This window comes from Cavia porcellus, unplaced genomic scaffold (assembly GCF_034190915.1).
Source record: "Cavia porcellus strain 051 isolate PalLab524CR breed Dunkin Hartley unplaced genomic scaffold, mCavPor4.1 scaffold_28, whole genome shotgun sequence".
NCBI classification, from domain to species: domain Eukaryota; kingdom Metazoa; phylum Chordata; class Mammalia; order Rodentia; family Caviidae; genus Cavia; species Cavia porcellus.
In genome coordinates, this window is record NW_026947511.1 from 31,018,151 (window position 1) to 31,040,362 (window position 22,212).

Sequence of the window (22,212 nt, forward strand, 5' to 3'; positions counted from 1 at the left end):
TGAACTCTAAAGTTGGTTCTCCATTAGGAAAAAATATAAAACAACTGAGACTTGAAATTATTTGGATATTTAAGATCCTCTTAGGGGGGGCTGGAGATTTAGCTCAGTGGCATAAGCGCCTGCCTTGCAAGCAGGCAGTCGTGAGTTCAATCCCTGGTACCGATAAAAACGAAAAAGACAAAAAAAAAAAAAAAAAAAAGATCCTCTTAGGATCTGTTAAGGCAGAAGTTAGTGTACCACTACATAATGAGATTGCTATATGATCCTTTATTTTATATCTATCACAGGGTAGGTCATACAACTAAGTTTATGTTTAGGAAGTAACACTTACTAACTTTTTCCTCCGGGACTGCGGACTGAACCAGAGGCCTTATTTTTTGTTTGTTTGTTTGTTTTTGGTACTGGGGGTCAAACTCACGACTGTACACTTACAAGGCAGGCACTTATGCCGCTGAGCTAAATCCCCAGCGAAGCCTTGTTTATATTAAACGTGCTTTACTACTGAGTTACACCAAAGGATCCCCCTCCCCTCCTTATGTTGCCCAGAATGGCCTCGAACTCTTAGGTTCAAGTGATCTTTCAGCCTTAGCCTCTTGAGTAGGTAGGAACAGTAGCTAGGAATTTGCTCACGTCGTCATACATGTAAGGAAAAAAATTAAGCATTTTGGGGGCTGGGGACATAGCTCAGTGGTACTGTATGTCTACCACGCACAAGGCTCTGAGTTCCATCCCCAGACCACATTAAAAAAAAAAAAATTAGCAATCTTAGTTGTTTTAAAGCTCATATATCAAAAGAAAAGAAAACCCAAGATAAAATGTCTTTAGCTATTCAATGTGATAGATTGGAAAGGGAAAGCAGTTAAAAACACTCACCACTTGCTTCCTAGTGGTAAAACTTTGGCCAATGCTGGTGTGTGCCAGTTCCTGGTCCATCTGGGCCATGTATGTCTTCAAACTATCTAGAGTTCCTTTCAGGGAAGCTTCTTCATCAGGTTCCTGAGTCTCAAGGTCCAAGTCATCATCACTGTCTAAATCCTCAAAGTCTTCCTCATCCAGATCATCAGGGTCTGACTCCTGAGTCTTTGGCCCTGGATAAGATCCCAATATAGGAAGAGCCACTGGTAAATGTTTTTGATTATCTCCCTTTCCAAAAGAATTAGAATATTACACAAAGTAAATAACCAATAGAGACAGTCAAACTACTTCACAAAAATTCCTTCAAGAAACAGTAATGTTTACAAATACTTATAGAAAAATTAGTAGGCCAGGTCGGCTGACTTAACTTTTTTATTTAAAAGTGAATACAGTTATATAATTTTTCTTTTGGTGGTGGTACTGGGAATTGAACCCAACGCCTTTCTACGAATTTATCCCCAGCCCCAACCTTAGGTTTTTTGGTTTTCCTATTTTTTTTGAGACAGGGTCTCATTAAGTCACTAAATGACCCATTCTAGGACCAAACTTGTGATCTTCCTGCCTCAGCCCCCCAGAGTGACAAAATTACAGGGGTGTTTCACCATGCCTGGATAAAACCAAAGTTTTTTCTTTTTTCTTTTTTTTATCGGTACCAGGGATTGAACTCACGACTACCTGCTTGCAAGGCAGGCGCTTATGCCGCTGAGCTAAATCCCCAGCCCCACAAAAGTTTTTTCTTAAAACACAAAGACATGGTTTTGATTTTCTGCATGGCAGGGGGAAAGGCAGAATTAAATAATCATATAATTAATGTAACACATTATTGTTTTTTGCTGCTGTTGGTTGTTTTTGAGACAAGGTCTTACTATACAGTTCAGGCTGGCTTTGAACTTACTATGGAGCCTCGTCTGACCTCAAACTTGTCTCAATCCTCCTGCTTCAGCCTCCCAAGTGCTGGGATTACAGGCATGTGTAATCATACCTGGCTTACATTAATATATCCTGATGTAAACATTCAAGCCACACAGAAGTAATGTCTCATAGCTCTCTCTAAGAAATACGCTTTAAGGTTGCTGGAGATTTAGCTCAGTGGCATAAACGCCTGTCTGGCAAGCATGAAGTAATGAGTTTGATCTCCAGTATCAAAAAAAAAAAAAAGAAAGAAAAAGAAATACATTTTACAGTGTGGTATCTACCCATACTCTATGCAGTTCTACACACGAACATGTATAAATACATAGTTTTCTTTTTTACACAGATGTTATCATTGCACAGTCTTGAGGGCTTTGTTGGAATATGGAGAGGCTTCATTTTTCATAATGCTGAGTAGATCTTATAATACCTTTACATAATGATTTAAACCATTTCCTTCTTGGGAAACATTTATGACATTCTGATTCTTGCCACTACAATGCTACAATGACCATCTTAGCACATTTATCTTTTTCACAGAGTAAATCTCTGGACATAAAATTGCTAAGTAACAGGCTATGAGCATTCTAGAGTGCCAAAAACTCTCCAGTGAAAGACAACTTAATATTGCCACCCCCAGAGTTTCTATTTTGTCAACCCTTAAAGAAAATTGATTTTTATCAATCTTTAAAATTTTCCAATAGGATAGGTAATAGGATAGGTAAAAAAAAGTCTGTATTTTTATTATATATTTACTTGCTTACTAGAAAGAGTGAACTATTTCTAAACATTTACTAGCAGTATTTCTTCCTCAGTGTACTACCTATTCCTATCCCATGTGGACTTTTTATTGAGCTTTTGTAATTTTTAATTGATTTGTAAATATAGTAAGTGTAAAAGAAAAAATAAAACAATAAAAGTCAAGATAAAACCCTGTCCACACATTTGTATCATTCGTTCACTGAAATATATAATAAGCAGTTACCTCACCCACCACTAGTATCGTTTTAAGATCATTCAACATGTCTAATTAATGATTGAAAGCAACTCAAAATCCTAAAGAAAAAGCAGATATTTTGACTTCCGCATGACCAGGTGATCTAGTGTTCTCACAACCATACTCCTTACAGTTTCAAACATTACAACTCAAACATTAGGTAACTCACCTAAAATTTTATCAAAATAATTAAGAAAGGTATCTGTATCAAAAGTGATTGGAGCCTCAGAAGGTTCTCTGCAAGATTAAAGGCAAAAGACAATTATTTATCCTGAATACAACTCTGAAACTTTTTCTAAAGTGTGCCATTTTTAGGAAATCTACCAGAAGTATCTCAAAAGAGAAATAGCAAGGAAAATTGTAAATTTAAAAAGAGAAAATCCTTGTGCTTATTGGCCTTGCAGAACAATAGAAACAGAAAAGTCTGATGAAAGAAAAATAAAAATTGTACCTTGTTTATGCATATTTAGCTTATGCATTTAGGGAATCCCTACCACTCTGTACCCGCTACAAAGCATATGCAGTATTAGTGTAAGTTGTGTATATGTAAGAAGTTGTTTATAAGTTTATTTACATAAAGCTTATTCCTTTAAGAACCAAAACTTAAAAAGACTACTTTTTCTTATTCCTTCTTTCTTTTTTTTTTTTTTGTCTTTTTCATTTTTATCAGTACCGGGAATCAAACTCACAACCGCCTGCTTGCAAGGCAGGTACCTATGCCACTGAGCTAAATCTCCAGCCCCTATTCCTTCTTTCTTGAAAAGAAAAAGTAACTTTATAGTTAATCTTTTCATGAAGATGAAGAGAATCAACACTCATAGAAGACACATTTGCATTGTAATAATAGTTTTTTGGGGTTTTTTTGTCTTTTTCCTTTTTATCGGTACCGGGGATCGAACTCATGACTGCCTGCTTGCAAGGCAGGCGCTTATGCTGCTGAGCTAAATCCCCAGCCCTAATAATAGTTTTTTCTTCTATTTTTATTTCTGCCTGAGGAGCCCCTTTATCCTCATTTGAGTTTGCAGATTCTAGTCTACTTGCAGAGTAGACTAGAAGTCTGAGTTTGTTGACAGCTCATAAATGAAAGTTGTAAAATGCAGTTTCCTGCCAAGGTTCTGGACAGTGGATTGTAAATTTATTGAGGATTCTTTCTGGCTTACTCTAAGGATTGCAATGGTTCAGGCTATAAGAAGTCTGACTTCAGATAAGTAAATTATCACTGTATCAAGTACCTGAAGAGGGAACTAAAGCAGTACAAATCTTTTAGTTGGGAAAAAAAAAAAGTGGAAATGGTACTTTCTATTGGCAGGACAACTTCAACACGTAGGATATAACTATTTAGACATTTTTTTTTTTTATCAGAAATTACCGAGGCAGCTCTGCTCCCTTGTGGGTTGAGACCTTGGATATGAAAGCTTTCATGCTGTCTGTGACTTGAGTTAAGTCGTAGTTCTGCTCCTCTTCCTTCTTGGAAATAGGTTGTGATTCTTTTGTGCCAGCAGCTTCCTGCAGTAGCTGATCCAGCTGATCTGGTGAAAGCTCTAACCACTGGTCATCTGAAAAAGAAGCATGATATCGCCATCCAACAGTCAGATGAGAGGTACCCCCAGTCCCCCCAAGTGACAAGTGACTTAGCGGGATTTTTAAATTCTCCCCAGCTCCATCTCAATCTAGCACTTACCATCCTCTGGGGGAAGGGTAGCTTCTTCTTTCTTAAGCTCTTCTATATCAAATGGTACTGTCTGTAATATGGTCAAGATTTCTTCACCTGGGCTCATAGCAAGTGAACTATCAAAAATAAAAGGCATGAGTATTTCTTTCTAAGAGTCCAAAACAGTAATCATCAAGACACAAAATTTTAAAACTATAAGGGATTAACTATACAATTTGTTTGTAAACTTTTTCTTTTTTGGTTATAGACCTCTTTTTTACAAAGAACTTTAAAATACAGAAGTGTTTAAAACAGTTTTCATTAAAGTTTCTTAACGATGGAGGCTGAAATACCATTTTGTCTTCTCCTTTGGCTCTGCAATGGGATCCATGGAAAGCCACTGTGAAGCCGCTAATCTAGTACAGCCCTTTCAACTTACATTTATTTTATATATGAAGAAAAAAGATTCAGAAGGAAAGTATGAATTAAAAGTAATATAGCATGTATCACATGCTATGCTAATAGTTTACATTTTTTTACTATTACAAAGAGGTAATAACCCTGCTTTATAGATGAGAACATCAGAGCCCAGAGAAGTTCTATAATGTTTGCAAGACTATCTTTTGTGGTATGGGGATTGAACTCACAACCACCTCATGCTTGCCAGGCAGGCACTTAGCCACTGAACTATATCCCCGGCCCTACAAGACCTAATAGTCTAATAGTTAATTAGACAGAGCAAAGGCTTGAAATCAAGTCTCCTGATACCACTTTGTGCTCCTCCTACTTTACATTTCTGAGGAATTACACACACAGATTATTTTTGTATAATGAGTTACTCTATGTTGTTATATAAATAGAACCCTGCCTGAACTACTTAGAATGGAATAAACTCATTCTAAATAGTTTTAGTATTTGTACTGTTTGTTTGACTTTGCAGGCTTAAAGTCAATAATGTGAACATCTATTTAGAGGATAACAATACGCAATATAGCAATTACAGGGGATTTCCTTCTGTCTTGTTTTTGAAATCCAGTATTGTTCTGTTTTGTTTTGTCCTATTTTATTGTTACATTTTATTCAATGTTGTGTTTTCATTGATTTTATTCTTTTCTGTTTTATTTGATTTTATTATGTTTGAAGGTATGGGCAGCAATATTGAAGACACCAAGAGGCATTATGATTTTAACTATTGTTGATTTCCTATAATTCTGTTGTGAAATTCTGTATTGCTTAATTCTGTTATTTTTTAGTACTGATTTTTTTTTTAAAGAAAAGGAAACAAAAAAACACATGGAGATTAAAAAAGAGTAGAAATAATACAAAATTACAGAAAAATAAACGGTAAGAAATCGCTGGTAGAAAAGTTACATATTGTCATCTTAGAAATAGCTGTTCAGGTTACAAAATTAAAGTATTTAAAATGACATTCAAAAAGTGACACTGCAGGGGCTGAAGATTTAGCTCAGCCGCATAAGCGCCTGCCTTGCAAGCAGGCAGTCATGAGTTCGATTCCTGGTACCGATAAAAAGGAAAAAGACAAAAAAAAAAAAAAAAAGTGACACTGCAAACAGTTCTGCTCAATAAACTCAATAATATGGTTATCAGTTCTACACACTTGTTTTACATCTCAAAGAGGATAAGATTAAACATATCAAAACAGAACAAAACAGTTAAAAAACAATTTCAAAGCAAGTCCACTGGAGATCTTCACTGTCTAACTGTCTCTAGTTTCTTACAAATAGTTGTCCCCATCTTCACCCACATTATATACATATTGCATATTAGAGAACTAATCAAATCATTACAGGATGATGAAGGTTTTTAGGTCTCAAGATCTAACATTGGGGAAGACAATAATAACTACTATCGCATCTCTCATTCTCTTCGTGGTAGCCGTCCCCATCTTTACATATGCTGAAATTGAACTTAAGAGACTAGACTAATATCATTCTGATGAGTGACTAATAGTATTGCTAGAATTTATATCATAATGCTACAAAATTAGCATTGGGTTTCTTAGTGTCTCTTCTTCAGAGTATCTGTTTATTACATCTTGCATTTTATAATCTGTTCCCGTAAATAATTTTTTTAAAAAAATCTCATGTGTGAATTTCTACATATATATCTACTCTCTCTGTATTATAGGGAAAAACAAATCACAACAAGACAGCAAAACAAATTCCTAGAAAAACATGTAATGGGTAAGACATATAAGACCACAATATAGGTGATCTTCCGTAGTTACTATGTTTTCTCTTGTTATTTTCAATAGATTTGTCCACATCATCGGCTTAATATAGTTAAACATAGTATTACCTATTTTTATAAAAACACAATTTTAAAAGCATTGTAGGATTTGAGAGCTGTTAATAATTAATACCAGTATGGATATCCTTTACATCTTGTCATCTTCAGAGTAGTTGCCTCTACTTTTAGGGTTGATACTAACAAGCATACCAAATTCAAATAAAATCAGCCAAGGCAAACCTATGGTCTTATGAATCGGATTCAATTAAGATCAGTCATAGTAAGACAATGTAAGTAATACAGGATTTCAGTTTAAGTTAATAGGAAAGTAAGGATAGTTACCATGGTATAACCTGCTATTTTTGGGTCAGATGTCTGTGCCCTCAAATCTGACATGAGTGGACAGACCAGAACAAATTAAAACTAAATATGACAATAAGACTACTGTGCCTTTTAAATCCTGACACACTATTAACAATGACCTCTGCCTTTTTTTATAGTGTTTCAGAGCTGTCTATACTAAAGACTATAGCTTACTGTCTCTGCCTCATGTCTGCTACTCCACTTTTCTGCTATAATTTGTCCACCTTATTCCCTCATTCCACTGTCTGCCCCGTTCATTGAGGCCTCTCTGCCACTGTTGCTGGAATCCTGGTATCCCTTCCTCTCTTTCTCTGGAATGTCCTTCAGCATTCTCTGTAGGGTTGGATTGGTGGCCACGAACTCCCACAGTTCCTCCTTGTCTTGGAAGCATCTTATTTCTCCATTAATTTTAAGAGAGAGTTTTGACGGGTATATGAGTCTCAGTTGCATATTATTTTCTTTCAGGACTTGGAATATCTCTCCCCATTCCCTTCTTGACTTAAGAATTTGTGTTGATAAGTCTGTTGTTATTTTGATAATTTTCCCGTTGTAGGTAATCTGCTTCTTTTCTCTGGCTGCTTTTAATATTCTGTTGTTTTGGTGGATTTCTGGAATCTTGACTACTATATGTCTAGGCGTAGATCTGTTTTGGTTGTACGTAGCTGGTGTTCTGCATTCCTCTTTTATTTGGATATCATTTCTTTTTGCTATACATGGGAAATTTTGCTTTAATATATCTGTGAATATTCTTTGTATTTCATTTTTGGTTGCTCCTGCTTCCTCATTCACATTCTTTATTCTTAAGTTAGGTATCCTTTTGTCATCTTCTAGCCTTTGAATTGTTTCTTTCTGGTTCCTTGTTATTTTTAAGAGGTTTTTTCTTTCATGATCATATGTCATAAATCTCTTTCAGTTTCAGAAGGCTAGCTTTAGTTTCTGTCAGGGCATTTTGCCTGTGGTCAATGGAGTTTTTAGTTTCCTGGTAATCTCTTTGGATCTGTTTCATGTATTCTAAGTTATTTTTAAATTCTTCTTCAGAAGTTTCTCTTTCTTTTCTGATTTCCTCAGTTCTTCCATCTGTGTTCTCTTGGGCGGGGCTTGCCATTTCTTTAATTAATCTCTTTATATCTTGCCTCACTTGGATCAGGAGTACAGCTTTAAACTCATCTATGAGGTCATGGAGGTATTTTTTAATTTCGGCTGATGCTGTGTCCAGTATTGGATGGTTACTGTGCTTGTTCTCTTCAGTGTTTACTTCCCCTGGGCTTATTTTCTCATGTTGGGCAGCTGGAGATTTTTTTTTATTTTTATCTCTTGTCATGTTTCTGGTTTCTTTCAGACTGGAGTGTCCTGGGAGTCTCTGGCCCTCTCCGTATTGCTTAGGGCCTTTCAGAAGCGTGCTGACTTTGAGTTTTTGCTGTCTTCCCCAATTTACTGTTATCTGGGGTAGGCAGGGATGCAGGGATGGTGCAGGGTAGCCTCCAGCCTCTGTGCCAGTCAATCATAAATTAGGCTGTACTTTCTGGATGTCACAGAATTGCTTATTGGGCCCCAAGCAAAGGTTTGGTTCAGCCCCAGCAGATCCTGCCAGTTCTCTCTGTGCCAGAAGCAGCTGACTAATGTCACCATGGCACAGGGTTCTGCCCCAATCCCAGTTGTTCTCTTCCAGACCTCTCTGTGCCAGGAGCACCAGGACAGCGGGTCTGCCCAATTCCAAGATGTCTTCCAATAGTTCTCTGTATGACGCTGAAGCCAACACAGCACCAGGCTCTGCCCAATTTCAAGATGTCCTCCACCAGACCTCTCTACGCCAGGGGCAACTCAGTGATGTCACCGAGCCGCAGGTTCTGCCCAACTCTAAGATGTCTTCCGCCAGACTCTCTATGTTATTGATGTCGCCGTGGTAGTGGGCTTTGCCCTATTCCAAAATGTTCTCTGGCCGACCACAGCAGCCTCGGGACCCAGTCCCTAGTACTCACCAGGGCTCAGTGCAGGTCTTCCTCTTGAGTCTACTACACACTACTCTGCTTGCCTTCACTGCGTTCCCGGCACAGTGTGGAATGGTCAGAAAACTGCACCGTGTTCGGCTTCGGAGCTCCAGAGCTTTTCACAATCTCCTCTGGTGCAACGGGGCAGTCCTGGCTGCTTCGCGGGGTCCTGGGTCTCAATTTCCAGCAGTCACCAAAAGCCAACACAGCTTTTCCTGTTGGGTCCACTAGTCAGTTTGCCGCATTAAAGGCGTGTGATTTGCAGCCTACCGTTATCAGCCTTCACAGTCTCAGCACAACTTTAAATCCTCCAGACGCACTGTCTTGGTTAATAAGAATCGTTATCCATTCTTCTGGCCCTCTCTATGTTGTCATATTCTAGCATTTAATATGATTTCTCTGGAGAGACTGTCCGCCCAATCCCCTAGCAAGCCGCCATTTTTGAAAATCACCTTTAGTACTGATTTTTTTTTTTCCCTTTTTATCGGTACCAGGGATCAAACTCATGACTGCCTATTTGCAAGGCAGGCACTTATGCCACTGAGCTAAATCCCCAGCCCTTTTAGTACTGATTTTTATTGTTTTATTTATTTGGTTTTATTCTCTCTAAAATAAAATTCAATACTCAAGAAGACAAGGATGTTTAGTGCAATATTATTACAACAACAAATTCAAAGCTAAAGTTCATAATGTAAATACATAAGTAAATCATGACATGTATTTTTTAATGAAGTCTATTTTATAATAACTTAGAAAACTTATAGGTTTTCCAAAGAATACTAAACAAACAAACTTGTTGACAATAAGTTTACTATTACTGCATTGTTGACATTTTGGCTTACTTTTTTGGATGGGGTGCTGGGGATTGAACCCAGGGTTTTGTGCATGCAAGCAAAGAGCTATACCACTGAGCCATTTTGGCATATTTTTTTCAAAAAACTTTTTATAAAAATTGTATATATATCATGTACACACGTTGTGAAATATGTATACATTGTACACAGAACCAATATATGCATTACCTCATATAAGTACATTTTTATAGTGAGAACACTAATAATCTGCTTTTTTTTTTTTTTTTTTTTTTTCTTTTTCCTTTTTATCGGTACCAGGGATCGAACTCACAGCTGCCTACTTGCAAGGCAGGCGCTTATGCTGCTGAGCTAAATCCCCTGCCCTAATCTGCTTTTTTTAAAGAACATAATATACTGTCAAGTAGGGTAGGTGCTATGTTGCTGAGCTATGTCTATATCCTCAACCCCTTATCTGTTAATTTAAAACAAATCTGAAAAATATACTGTATTCATTTATCCATTACTGATAGATACTTCAGGTGCTTACCATTTTTCATTATGAAAATCTGTAGTAATATTTATTTATTCATTCTTTTTTGTTTTTGTTTTTTGGTACTAGGGGTCAAACTCATAACTTGCCAGGCAGGCACTTACGCCACTGAGCTATATATCTGACCCCCTGTAGTAATTTTTAGCAGAACAGTAAATAGCATGATTAAATATATTTTAAGCAGGTTTTCTTGGCTCCAATGGTTGAATTAGAGAAGAGGCAGTAGAAGCTGGGAAACAAGTTTGGGTATTCATATAATTTAAGATATAAGTAAGTAAAGTAGTAGGTCAGTAAGAAATAATGTGAGATAATAAGAAACAGGTCTACAACTGCAGCCAAGGACAGCTGTGTACTGTTAGACGATGTGGAAGGAAAGTCTATGATACTAATTCAGAAAAAACAACTCTAAACATTGAGAATTCAACAGGTCTGAAAGGAGATATGAGTTTGTTTTAAATTTGTTTATAAAAATTAACTCAGAATGGGAGTCTTTCCTACCACATTCATTAAAATGTTAGAATTTAAGTTATTCATATTTTGTTTTCTGATAACAAAATACTTGAATAAATTATGGTATATCCACTTCCTGAAATATTGTACAGACCCTTAAAATTATTTTTCTTAAGGTTTGTGACACCAAAGAAATTATATCATAATGAGTAAAAATTGTATAGCAGACAAAATGTCTAGAAGTATAAAAAAAGAACAAGTGGTTAAAAACCCCTGGAAACTAATAAATCAAAATGATAAAAGTAGTCCACTCTTATATACATTTTCTCATGTCAAACTTTTCTGTATTTACTATAATGAATGACCATGTTCCTTCTTTTTTTTTCTTTTGGTACCAAGGTTTGAACTCACGAGCTTGTGCTTGCCAGGCAGGTGCTTACACCACTAAGCTAAACCCCTAGCCTCTGACTATGTTCCTTTTATAACAACAAAAACTTAATTATTTAAAGAGAATTACCCAATCATCAGCCTATCGTACTTTGTGATAGACGTCCCAACCATAACTTACCTTTCTGGCCGGTTTATTGAGAGTTGGAAGTAATTCTTTGCCATTTCTAGCCTTTCTTGGTATTGAGAAGAACCTTCTATGAGTTCCTTAAAAAATTAAAATGGTAAGAGTCTATCAGAACATTATTTGAAGAGTTCCATAAACTTGTTCATCTGTCAAAAACCTGTTCAATGAACTTTCTTTTTTTTAAAAAAAAAATATGAAACGCTTCAGGAATTTGCGTGTCATCCTTGTGCAGGGGCCATGCTAATCTTCTCTGTATCGTTTCAATTTTAGTATATGTGCTGCCGAAGCAAGCACTCAATGAACTTTCATGAAAGCAGTGTACATGTATTGTTCAGGAATCACAATGTCTGAATCCCAGTCCATTTTGTCCTAAATATAAAGGTTTAGGCTCTAATTTTTTCTTAAATGAGAGGACTAGGCTAGATGTATCAGTTCCTAATCCTTTTCAATGTTCGGGCATCTTTTCAATTTGGAAGGTTTTCTATCAATTTCTATTATTTAATTACCTACTAAAATATAATTTATGAAGTAGTAACTGACTTTTAGTAACTAAAAGTTGCCTAACAGATGCCAAAGTAGCCTAATCTGACCATAAGTATAATTTTTATTTTCCACGTCCTTATTTTTAGTGCTATTCATATTTATTTACTTTTTTAAAACTATAAGTAACAGGGGAGAGGGGTATATAGCTCACTGATAGAATACCTACCCAGCATGCATGAGGCCCCAGATTCAATTCTCAGCACCAAACAACACACACACACACACACACACACACACACACACACACACACACAATGTATGATAGTATAATACTATACAGTTTCATTATTGTGACATAATCTTTACAATTATCATATTCTTGTGGATTTTCCTACTTCTTGGATCTTTCCTTACAAAAGATTAGTCAAGTGAACATTGTGAAGGTTTTGGAACATACTACCAAAGTACTTTCAATTTCTATCAACTTACAGTGTTACCAGCAATGTATAGGAGTACTAATTTTACCGTATCTCAACCAGTACTATTATTTGTATCTTTATATATACATGAAAAGTAGTGCCCATATGCTTATTTTTACTACTTGTAAGGTTGAATATTTTAAGAGAAATGTCTTTTTATAATTTTTTCATATATCATTTTGCTAATTTTTCTATCTGGTATCTTTATATCTCCTTTAGCAATTTTTACAAGTTGTAAATCTGATGTAAATAACAACTTTTAGCATTTAATACAAATAAGTTTTGATTTCTCAAATACTGGAGTGTTCACAACTTTTCAGACCTTGAGTACCCCTGAAATAGGTGCCCTTTTACTTCAGCTTCATTATGTCACACATTTAAATATGGACCATAAGACTTTAACTTACAGGCTTGACCTTCTCCAGATTTTACATTTTTAAACACACAGAATAAGTCCTACCTTAAAGTAATCATTCTTTTTCAGACTTTCAAGGAAGCTAGTCCATAGTGGTGACGTAGTTACACAGGACTTCTTGGTCTCCAAAAAATGTGGGCTACATTTGGAGCATAAGATCTCAAATCCATGAGCCTAGATGAGACAGACAGAAGTTTTTTATTTCTTTTTTCTTTATACCATCTAATTAATTTCTTTCTCAGCCATGCTCAAGAACTTATGTCCATGTGACTAGAGACAGGGGCATGTGGACATTTAAAGTCCTTTTTAAATGTTATGAAACCTCTGAATTTATTTCCAAACTTCTTAATCCCTATTATCCCTATTAGAAACCACAAAGGAAAAGAAAATAATATTTTTTTAAAAAAAAGATTCCTGTCCTCTTCAAAGAGACTTTTTTGTATGTGTGTTTCTTTTTTAGATAGGGTCTCACTATGCAATTTAGGCTGATCTTGAACTTGCAGTGATCCTCCTGCCCCAGTCTCCCGAGTGCTGGGATTACATTCATGCACCACCATACCTCACCAAAGAAATTTTCTTTTGCTACTGACTACAAAACCAGAAATTTAAACATTTACTTATGAAAAATTTCTTCTCCAAAAGAAATTATACATATATGAGCATGGTTTCAGACATAGGAAAGGGAGAGAATTATTTCAAGATTCTTTAATTTAAAAATATAACAAATCTATACAGCAAAATAACTCAAATAGGAAGTCTACCTGGCTACTCTATTAACAACTTAATTCGTCGAGGCTGGGAATTTAGCTCAGCGGCATAAGCGCCTGCCTTGCAAGCAGGCAGTTGAGAGTTTGATCCCTGGTACCGATAAAAAAAAAGGAAAAAAAAGAAAAAAAACCAACTTAATTCGTCTTCGTTAGAAGTAATGTATGCATTCGGATATCTATGAATGTGTACAACTTCCTGTTCTATCCCTTTGCCACACTATTCTTCACCTTTTTTTTTATACTTGAAGATCACTGCATATAAACACATAAATCTATCTACCTTATATGAGATGGATCACAATTTAACAAACACTGAAGTAGTTTCTAATCTTTTGCAATTACAAACAATGCTGTAATGATTGTGCTTATTAGGTATCCTTGTATAAAAAGTTTGTGCAATTTAAATGTTAATGGACATTGCCAATTGTTCTTCTGAGAAGTTGAATTGATTTTTTTCTAACAACATTTACACTTTTGAAACTTGCCAATCTAATGGTGAAAGATTACTTTGTAGCTTTAAATTGCATTTGTTTATTGTGAACAAGGGTTAACATTTTCGTATTTAAATTATAAGTCCTATATACTTTCTTTTCTGTGGACTACAAGGCTAAATAGAAGAATGTTTTTAATTAACTGGCTAGTATTATCTTTTTCATACTGAATTAAAGAAATATTTTTAGATAGAAGAAATCAAAGGAGTTTTTAAAATTTTGTTTTGTTTTCCCAAATTTATATGGAGTTTTGCTATGCTTCCCAGCCTGGGCTCAAGCAATCCTCTTGTCTAAAGCCTCCAAGAGTACTTAGGATTTCAGGCATTCATCATCAACCCCAGCAAGAAATTGTTACATAATCAAACATATCAGTATTTTCTTTTATAATAATTTTATGTTTCAAGTAATGCTTTATTTTTGGTATCAGGGATTGAACTCACAACCTTGTGCTTACCAGGCAGGTGCCTATGCCACTGACTTAAATCCCCAGCCCTCAAGTAATGCTTTAAAAAGGCCTTTTCTATTCAGATTATAAATGATTTTCCTATAATTTGCTTTCAAATTTTATGGTTTCAATTTTTACACTGACATATGTGATACTACTAGAAATTATTTTGGTATAGGTATGAGGTAACCAACTTTTAATTTTTCAGATGGCTTCCTAGTCCCCTATTAACATTTACTGAATAATTCATTTTTTCCAATTTGAAATACTACATTTTATTACATTCTTAAATATGGAACATTTCCAGACTTTCTACACTGTGTCATTATTCTGTTAAGAACACTTTTACATAAAGGAACAAAAACATTTTTTTCATTTAACATTACCAGCTTCATGCCCAGTTCATGGGCTCGGTATTGGGGATGAGATGGAGGTGGCAGTCTGTATCCACTCCGCCGGTCTGGCACAAACCTCTGTTGTGCCAACTGTGCGTAGAGACATTTAGTGAAAGTAACCTGGACATTGGGACACAAAATACGTGAGTCTTCCCTTGAAGCTGAAAATCTGAGTATCTTTTCACGGTTAAAACTAACAGTAAGTCCACTGATAAATTTCTATTCACACATTCATAGGTGAAATGCAAAAAAAGATCCACCCTATTCACTACCTGCCTGCTTACAGGAGTAGTTTTATTGTGCTAAAACTCATATATTATAAAATTTACCCTACTGCCTACCTTTCAGTTATCACTACTAGATTTCTTATCACTAATTATAATATATGGCAGTTTGAAGGTTAGGAGATAAAAAATAATTCTGAAATCTCTGAAAGAGATGAAATGTTTTACTGTTAAGGAAATAGTTATAAAAATAAGGGAAATATAGTCACATAGCTCAGAATCATGAGATATAAACTGGGGAGTCAGGTCTCTTACAAACTTCCTCGAATAGGCAAAAAAAAAAAAAGACAAAAATGTGCATTAACTTGCATGAGGAAATGGCATGTGTCCAATCTTTTCCAGAGTAAAGTAATATTTTAACCTTCTTTCCAGTGAGGCAAATAAATGACCAAGAGCGGTATCTTACTGATGTCATTATTCGTGTTTCCGGCAAGAACGTCTTGAAGACACGACAGGCTCGCAGGTCGACAGGGTCCCGCAGGTAAAAAGCCTGCACAGCAGCAGCCACCAGTCTGGGCCGCTGCTTTAGTACCACTGCAATGCCAGCTGGAAGGAAGCAGTGCGCTCGGTGCAGCAAGGCCTGGATTTTTTCTGGGTACCTATGCCAGGAAACACAACTGTTTTTATTGCATACAGAAATATCTACAATAGCTATTCCACTTGCTTCCCTTTTATCATCTTATTTTGTCTTGGTTTAAAAAGTGGCATGAAAGGCAAAAAAAGATACTTTAAGATTATAGTATCAGAGAGAGGGGAAAATAAGTGGTAAGAAATGGAAAACAAAGGAGAGAGATTATGGTAGATCAATAAAACAAAACTTACTATATTCTGGAATAAAGATAAAACCAGTTTATTCTTCTAAAAAACAGAATTAAGCATTCTGAAATAGAGCTAAAAGTTTTAATACTGCTAAGACCTGAATGCTAAGCATTTAATAGGCACACAAATGGGTTGAACTAAAATGTTATTAACCCTTCACTTTCTTTTCTTCTGAATAAAGCCTAAAGTGTTTCACATAGGTCAGAGAATCCCACGCATTGGCCCAGAACCAAAGAAAAAAAAGATGGCACTTCTTTATATGCTCATTTTTAAAGGTTTCACATTTTTATCCATGCATGTTAATGACAGCCTCAATCTCTATGATAAATAAATGCCAAATATTGGGACTAGATCTTAACACTTTTGAATGAAAAGTAAAAAATACACCTAAGCTGGTTGTATTGGGGCCTGTAATCCCAGCTACACAGCAGGCTGGGGCAATAAGGTTGCTTGAGTGCCAATCTGGGCAACACAGCAGGACACTATCTCAAAACAAAACAAAGCCTGTGCTTCTGCACTGTAAAATTCACCAGTTCAACTTGTTAATTAACTTCATGAAGAGGAACACATAATAATGACCATCCACGTAGTTCAATAAACTGAAAGCCTTTGCAACTATCAATATCAGTGTTTTCTTACCCTCTGATGCGCCTATTAATAGCAGCTCGTATGGATTCTGAAGCTAAAACTTTTTCTGGGTGAGCTGAGATTATATTTAATGCTTGGGGGATTGTTGGAGGAATGGCAGGTAACCAGGATACTGTTTCAGATTTCCTTGGTACAGGAATAATGCACAATTCCCCATGATGGAAAAAAACCTGCAAAATAGCACATTTTACTTTTCATATGAGCACAGGCAAACTCTAGGTATAAAAATAATGCAGCATAATTTCATTTCTTTAAGTACACTTACCCTGTTGGCACTATTATCAGGATCTAACCATTTAGGGAGAAAGTCAGCAGCTTCTATTAATAAGAATTCACCATCATTATCTTCAATTCTAATAAAAGAGGAGACATATATTTGCTAGTTATTGAGACAGCTTTATTGTAATACATCTTAGTAGATATCTGAATGTGCACTATGTGCAGATTTATATAAGAAAGCAAAATATTTAGGATAACACTAAATGTTAGAATATTCAGGCTCAGTGTGGAGGTACGTGCCCATAATCTCAGCACTCAGGAGGTTAAGGAAAGTGGATCACCAAAGTTCAAGGCTGGCCTGGATTACAGAGTGAATCCATGCCAACTTGAACTACATAGCAAGACTCTGTCTCAAAAAAAACCCAGACAAACCCTAAAAGGGAATATACAGATAGTAACACATAGCAGGAGAGGATAAGAAGAAGTAAAAAACTGTGAAAACATGCAAGGTCCTATAGCTTTCAGAAGAAAGAAAAATTACAAATAGATGAGATTAGTGAAGTCTTCAGGTAGGAAGTCTAATTTGAGCCTTCAAAAAAATTTTTTTTTGGTGGGGAGGCCTCATTTGTACTACTCAAAAACATTTTTTAAAAATTTTTGAATAAGTAACACATAATTCATTTTTTAAAAAAATTTTTTGAAAGAGTTTTGATACGTAGTTCAGGCTGACATTGATCTGAAGCTGATCTGGAGCTCTGAGCACTCTTCCTGCCTCAGCTGCCCACATACTGAGATTACAGGCATGTGCCACCTTGCCTGGCACACACAGTTAATTTTTTAAATACTTACTTTTTAGATTTAATCCTGAATTATTTAGGGATCAAATGGCATAATTTTGGAAATACGTTTTGCAATGGAAGGAGGAGGAGTATAGATAAAATAATAATGATCATAAATTGATAATTGTTGAAGCTAGATGATAGGTACATGTGGGTTCATTCTCTCTACTTTTAGGTGTGTTTAAACATTCTATAAAGAAAAGTTTTCAAGTTTCTTACTTTCTTTCTTTTTTGTTCTGGTGTGAAAGAAGCTGTTTGGGTAGAAAGATTAGCTTGGGGGACTGTAAGGAAAACCGGTAAAAAGCAAAAAAAACAGTACTAATAAGTGAAATGCCTTTTGCTGGCATAACTAAATAAGTAAAGGAAACTATCAATATCTTTTCAAGGACTGAGTTACAAGGTTATCTACAGTGCTTCCTATACCAATTTCTTTGTGGGTGTACGTGTGCGCATTTCTATATATGTGTGTTACAGGGACCAAACACAGGGCTTCACACTGAGCTGTGTTTTTGAAACTTTTGGACAGGGGCTCACTAAATTGTCAGTTTGGGCCGGAACTTGTTTTTGTTATCCTCCTGCCTCTGCCATCAAAGTACTGGGATATAGGCATGTGCAACCACAATTGGTTCCTTTAAACTTCTGTATATAATTTCTCCAAATATTATAGCAATGAATGAGTCGAGGGAGACATATTAAAGAAATCGATGAAATATGTATTTGAATAGATTCTTTAAAGATTCACAAGAAAATTTAACAGTGATTAGTTATGGGAAACTTATTCTTTCATAATTAAAATTTTAAAAATAAAACCTAACATATGTAGATTTTATTTAAATATTTTAGAAATGAAAATCTCCACTAATTTTTTCTCAAGGAAAAGATGTCACAAGACAATATGGTCACTTTTTAAATCCCAAATTTGAACAATTTCCACCAGGCCACTGAAGAAAAATTACTAAGTGGATAAAATGTACTCACTTAGTTTTAAAAAACAGAATTATTCTATAATAGATAAATATATTACCTGGCTACTAACTCTGGAAATTCCTTTGTAATCTGTTTTATTAAATAAACAATAAACCATTCATCTTCAATATTGTCCCCAAACTTTGTCATGCCATATATATGAGCAGGAACGCCTCCTAAAAACAAAAGAAAACCAATCATATAATCAGATAAATTTGTCACTGCAAATAAAAAACACATGTAATCATCCCATTAAACATTCATTGACTATGTTCTAAGTACCATTTTAGGAGCTGGGGTTGCAAGTCTGAACAAGATAAGAGAAGCCTGTTAGTGAAGAGTTCAGGCTCTTTACTACAAGAGAATCAAGTCATTTCAAGACAAATCATGAACCCCAGAACAGTGGTATGCACTAAAGGCTGTGTGAGATGTGATCGTCTGGAGGAATGGAATCTGCAAGAATGACCCAAGATGGACATTCCAGAAAAAGGAAGCTGCAAAAGCAAAAGCATGGAGTTAAATGGACAACAGAGTGCTCTAGACATCTCAGGCGACTAGACTTGAAGCTGCAGAAAATTTCAAATAAGTATACTATTGGCAAATGTATGAAAACTAAGTTACACAATTTTTTTGTTTGTTCGCATCGTCTTTTTAGTACTGGGGACTGAATCCAGGCCTTTCACACTGAACTACAACCCCAGTTCTTTCTCATTATTTTATCTCAAGAGAAGGTCTTGCTAAGTTTGCTTAGACTTACAATCATCATGGCAACCCACTTTTCAGGGCCCCTTCTATCTCAGACAGAAGCTTTTCTTCCTTCAGTAAACTTCTATTCTTAACCTTCGTTGTTCCTAGAATTCATTCCTTTATTTTATTTATTTATTTATTTATTTATTTATTTATTTATTTATTTTGTCTTTTTCATTTTTATCGGTACCAGGGATCGAACTCACGACTGCCTGCTTGCAAGGCAGGCGCTTATGCCGCTGAGCTAAATCTCCAGCCCCCATTCCTTTATTTTAGAGAACACAAATTCAACATTTCAGACATCTAGCAAGTTGGGAGTTTCTTTCCCCTAAAGCATCTGGAGGTCTCCCACCAAGATAACTGGATAGAGCTAAGAGTTTGTTTTTGGTTCATAGATTGTGGATTGTGACTGACTTAAGTAATCAAAACTTTTGTGCTTCAAATTCTTATGTTATGTCTTTGTTCACTGCTTATAATCACTCATACTTTGTCTCATATAATTTTGTTAAAATAATGACAAATTTAAGTTAAAAACATGGGAAGGTTATGATGCTTCTTTACTGAGACATTTTATTCCTGTTTTGTTCATGTTACATTTGGACTAAGTCAACTTACTAGTGCTCCTTATCTGACTTGTTTGACTGTTGTGGTTTGTTACCTTAGACAGCAATTTTGACATGAAATACTATAAAATGGTTTTTCTAAGAAATACAGCTTATATTTAGAAAATACAGCTGCTTATTAATAAATCATGGAACCCTAACTGCCAATTAAAAGGCAATAAGCCAGCAGTCATCCTTAAGACTTGGTGGATAGGTTTCACTAAGACAGACTAGCCTAATCCTCCTCTACACTCTAGAGGAAATGTTGAGTCTATTCTGCCTCAGTTTCCTTTTTGGTCTGATCGTCTGTTGGTGAGGAGGCAATCTTAGCTCTTGAGATTTCCCCATTCTTACCTTTCCCGTCTGAGAATGACAAATCATGGGAAAGTTATTTCCGCAACTCACCATGAATATAAGAAGAAAAGAAAGAAAAGAATCTCTGTAGAAAATGAGCATTTGCTAATGCCAAAGACTGGGAAGTCATTTTAGATGAGGGCCACATACCCCATCTCTAGGTCAGATAAGATGTTGGAATTTTGCCTGACCAGGAGAACACACACAAAAGCCATGACCTGGCTTAGTGTTCTGGGCAGGTCTCCCTCAGGAGGCTGAACCTGGCACACATTGGAAAGAACTGACTTCTGAATGAAACCAGAAAGAGCTATCTATTTGCAAAGCACCACTTACAGGACCAAAACACACTTAACCTAGGGGAGGATCTCCAACCTTCTCTCTCCTTTTCTATGTCTAGAAATCATTTATGTGCATAGAAAAATACTTTGATAATAAGTTGTGGGCTCTGAAACTTGTACTATAAACTTATAAAGTGCTACATGATGGATTTTAATCTATCCTTTATAGGACTCTGATAAACAGTGGTTACTCTGCCCCCTAGTTAAAAGCTCTTAGAGCAGCTGCCACTCTTAAAGCAGAGGATAGGTTTCCCCAGCACATTCTGGTCCATTTCCACTGAAGCCAATGGCCAGTGGAATGTTGACTAGACAGGTAGCTGGATTCTCTTTTGCAGTCAGATCTTTGTTTGTACAGACCAACAGAAACTGGCTAAGGCTACTCTCTGGTGGATACCCAAAGGTTCCTCAGTTGAAACTGGATCGCAACTGTTCAACTGGGTAGTGAGCAGAAAAATCTCCACTTAACTACTAGGGTTAGGGTTAGAGTTAGTGTTAGGCCTACACCAAAACTAAATAATACAGAAAAGGGATCATTAGGTCAAAGATTATCACACCAAGATTTAATGCCTTCCTGGACATGGTATGATTTTGAAATAATAACTATCTTGGATAACTGGGTATATGACAATACCACTAAAAATGATAAAACACAGGGTAAAAATTATTTTCTAGAGCATAGATAAGATGTACTGTGCTGCAGGGGCAGGGCTTTAGCTCCGGGGCATAGTGCCTGCTAGGCAACCATGAGGTCCTGAGTTCAATTCCTGATACCAAAAAAACAAAATCAAAAAAAGATCTGTTGTGTTATTGTCACAGCGTTCTTGTCAATAAATGTCACAAGTGTTCCAATTAATATGTCCAGGAAAATCAATACCAGAAAACTTATGTTGCACTTGCTGGTCAACAACAGATAAGCCAAACTAATTGTGTGCCAAACTAATAGTATCACAAGACGCCAACCTCCAGATCCTACAAGGAGACCCTACAGGATTTATGTGTGAGCACAGCCATGGTCACTGTTTTCACAAAGCTGCAAGAAATGATACAGCAAGTTCCATATTTTGCTAGGGGTTAGGTCTCAAACACCAAAACACAGTCAGTCAGTAAAGAAAGCTCAAAATGCTTATGAGTAGCAAAAACTGATTATAAAACCCAATTATTTCTCTTTATGAGCAAAGCAAACTCACTCTTAGATTCTTATCAGAACAACTATATGAAACAAGGCAGCCTACTAAATATATTATCAGGATAAGCATTGAGGGGCCAGGGATTTAGCTCAGGGGCATAAGTGCCTGCCTGGCAAGTATGAGGTTGGGAGTTTGATCCCTGATGCTAAACAAACAAAAAAAGTTAAGCATTGAGAGCTGGACATAGTGGTACACACCTGTAATCCCAGCACTCGGGAGGCTAAGGCAGGAGGATCTTGTGATTTGAGACCATCCTGGGCTACAAAGCGAGTGAGCTCAAGACTAGCCCA

At 36.1% G+C, this 22,212-nt stretch overlaps 1 protein-coding gene and 1 non-coding gene across 3 annotated transcripts in view; both read right to left on the bottom strand.

The window, feature by feature from the left end:
* Positions 1 to 22,212, bottom strand: part of Ecd (ecdysoneless cell cycle regulator) — a 28,191-nt gene that overhangs the window by 4,007 nt on the left and 1,972 nt on the right. For both annotated transcript variants that reach the window (XM_063239322.1, XM_003473601.5), the window contains exons 3-13: positions 18,753 to 18,870; positions 16,936 to 17,023; positions 16,662 to 16,840; positions 15,610 to 15,802; positions 14,911 to 15,039; positions 12,867 to 12,995; positions 11,439 to 11,524; positions 4,506 to 4,612; positions 4,194 to 4,380; positions 2,994 to 3,061; positions 874 to 1,088 (exon numbers count right to left, since the gene is read on the bottom strand). In XM_063239322.1, the coding sequence (XP_063095392.1) occupies positions 874 to 1,088; positions 2,994 to 3,061; positions 4,194 to 4,380; positions 4,506 to 4,612; positions 11,439 to 11,524; positions 12,867 to 12,995; positions 14,911 to 15,039; positions 15,610 to 15,802; positions 16,662 to 16,840; positions 16,936 to 17,023; positions 18,753 to 18,870 (1,499 nt within the window). The remainder of the gene's footprint in view (positions 1 to 873; positions 1,089 to 2,993; positions 3,062 to 4,193; positions 4,381 to 4,505; positions 4,613 to 11,438; positions 11,525 to 12,866; positions 12,996 to 14,910; positions 15,040 to 15,609; positions 15,803 to 16,661; positions 16,841 to 16,935; positions 17,024 to 18,752; positions 18,871 to 22,212) is intronic.
* On the bottom strand, positions 11,632 to 11,738 carry LOC111758010 (U6 spliceosomal RNA). The gene has a single exon (XR_002792254.1). It is a non-coding gene; the product is annotated as a U6 spliceosomal RNA (small nuclear RNA).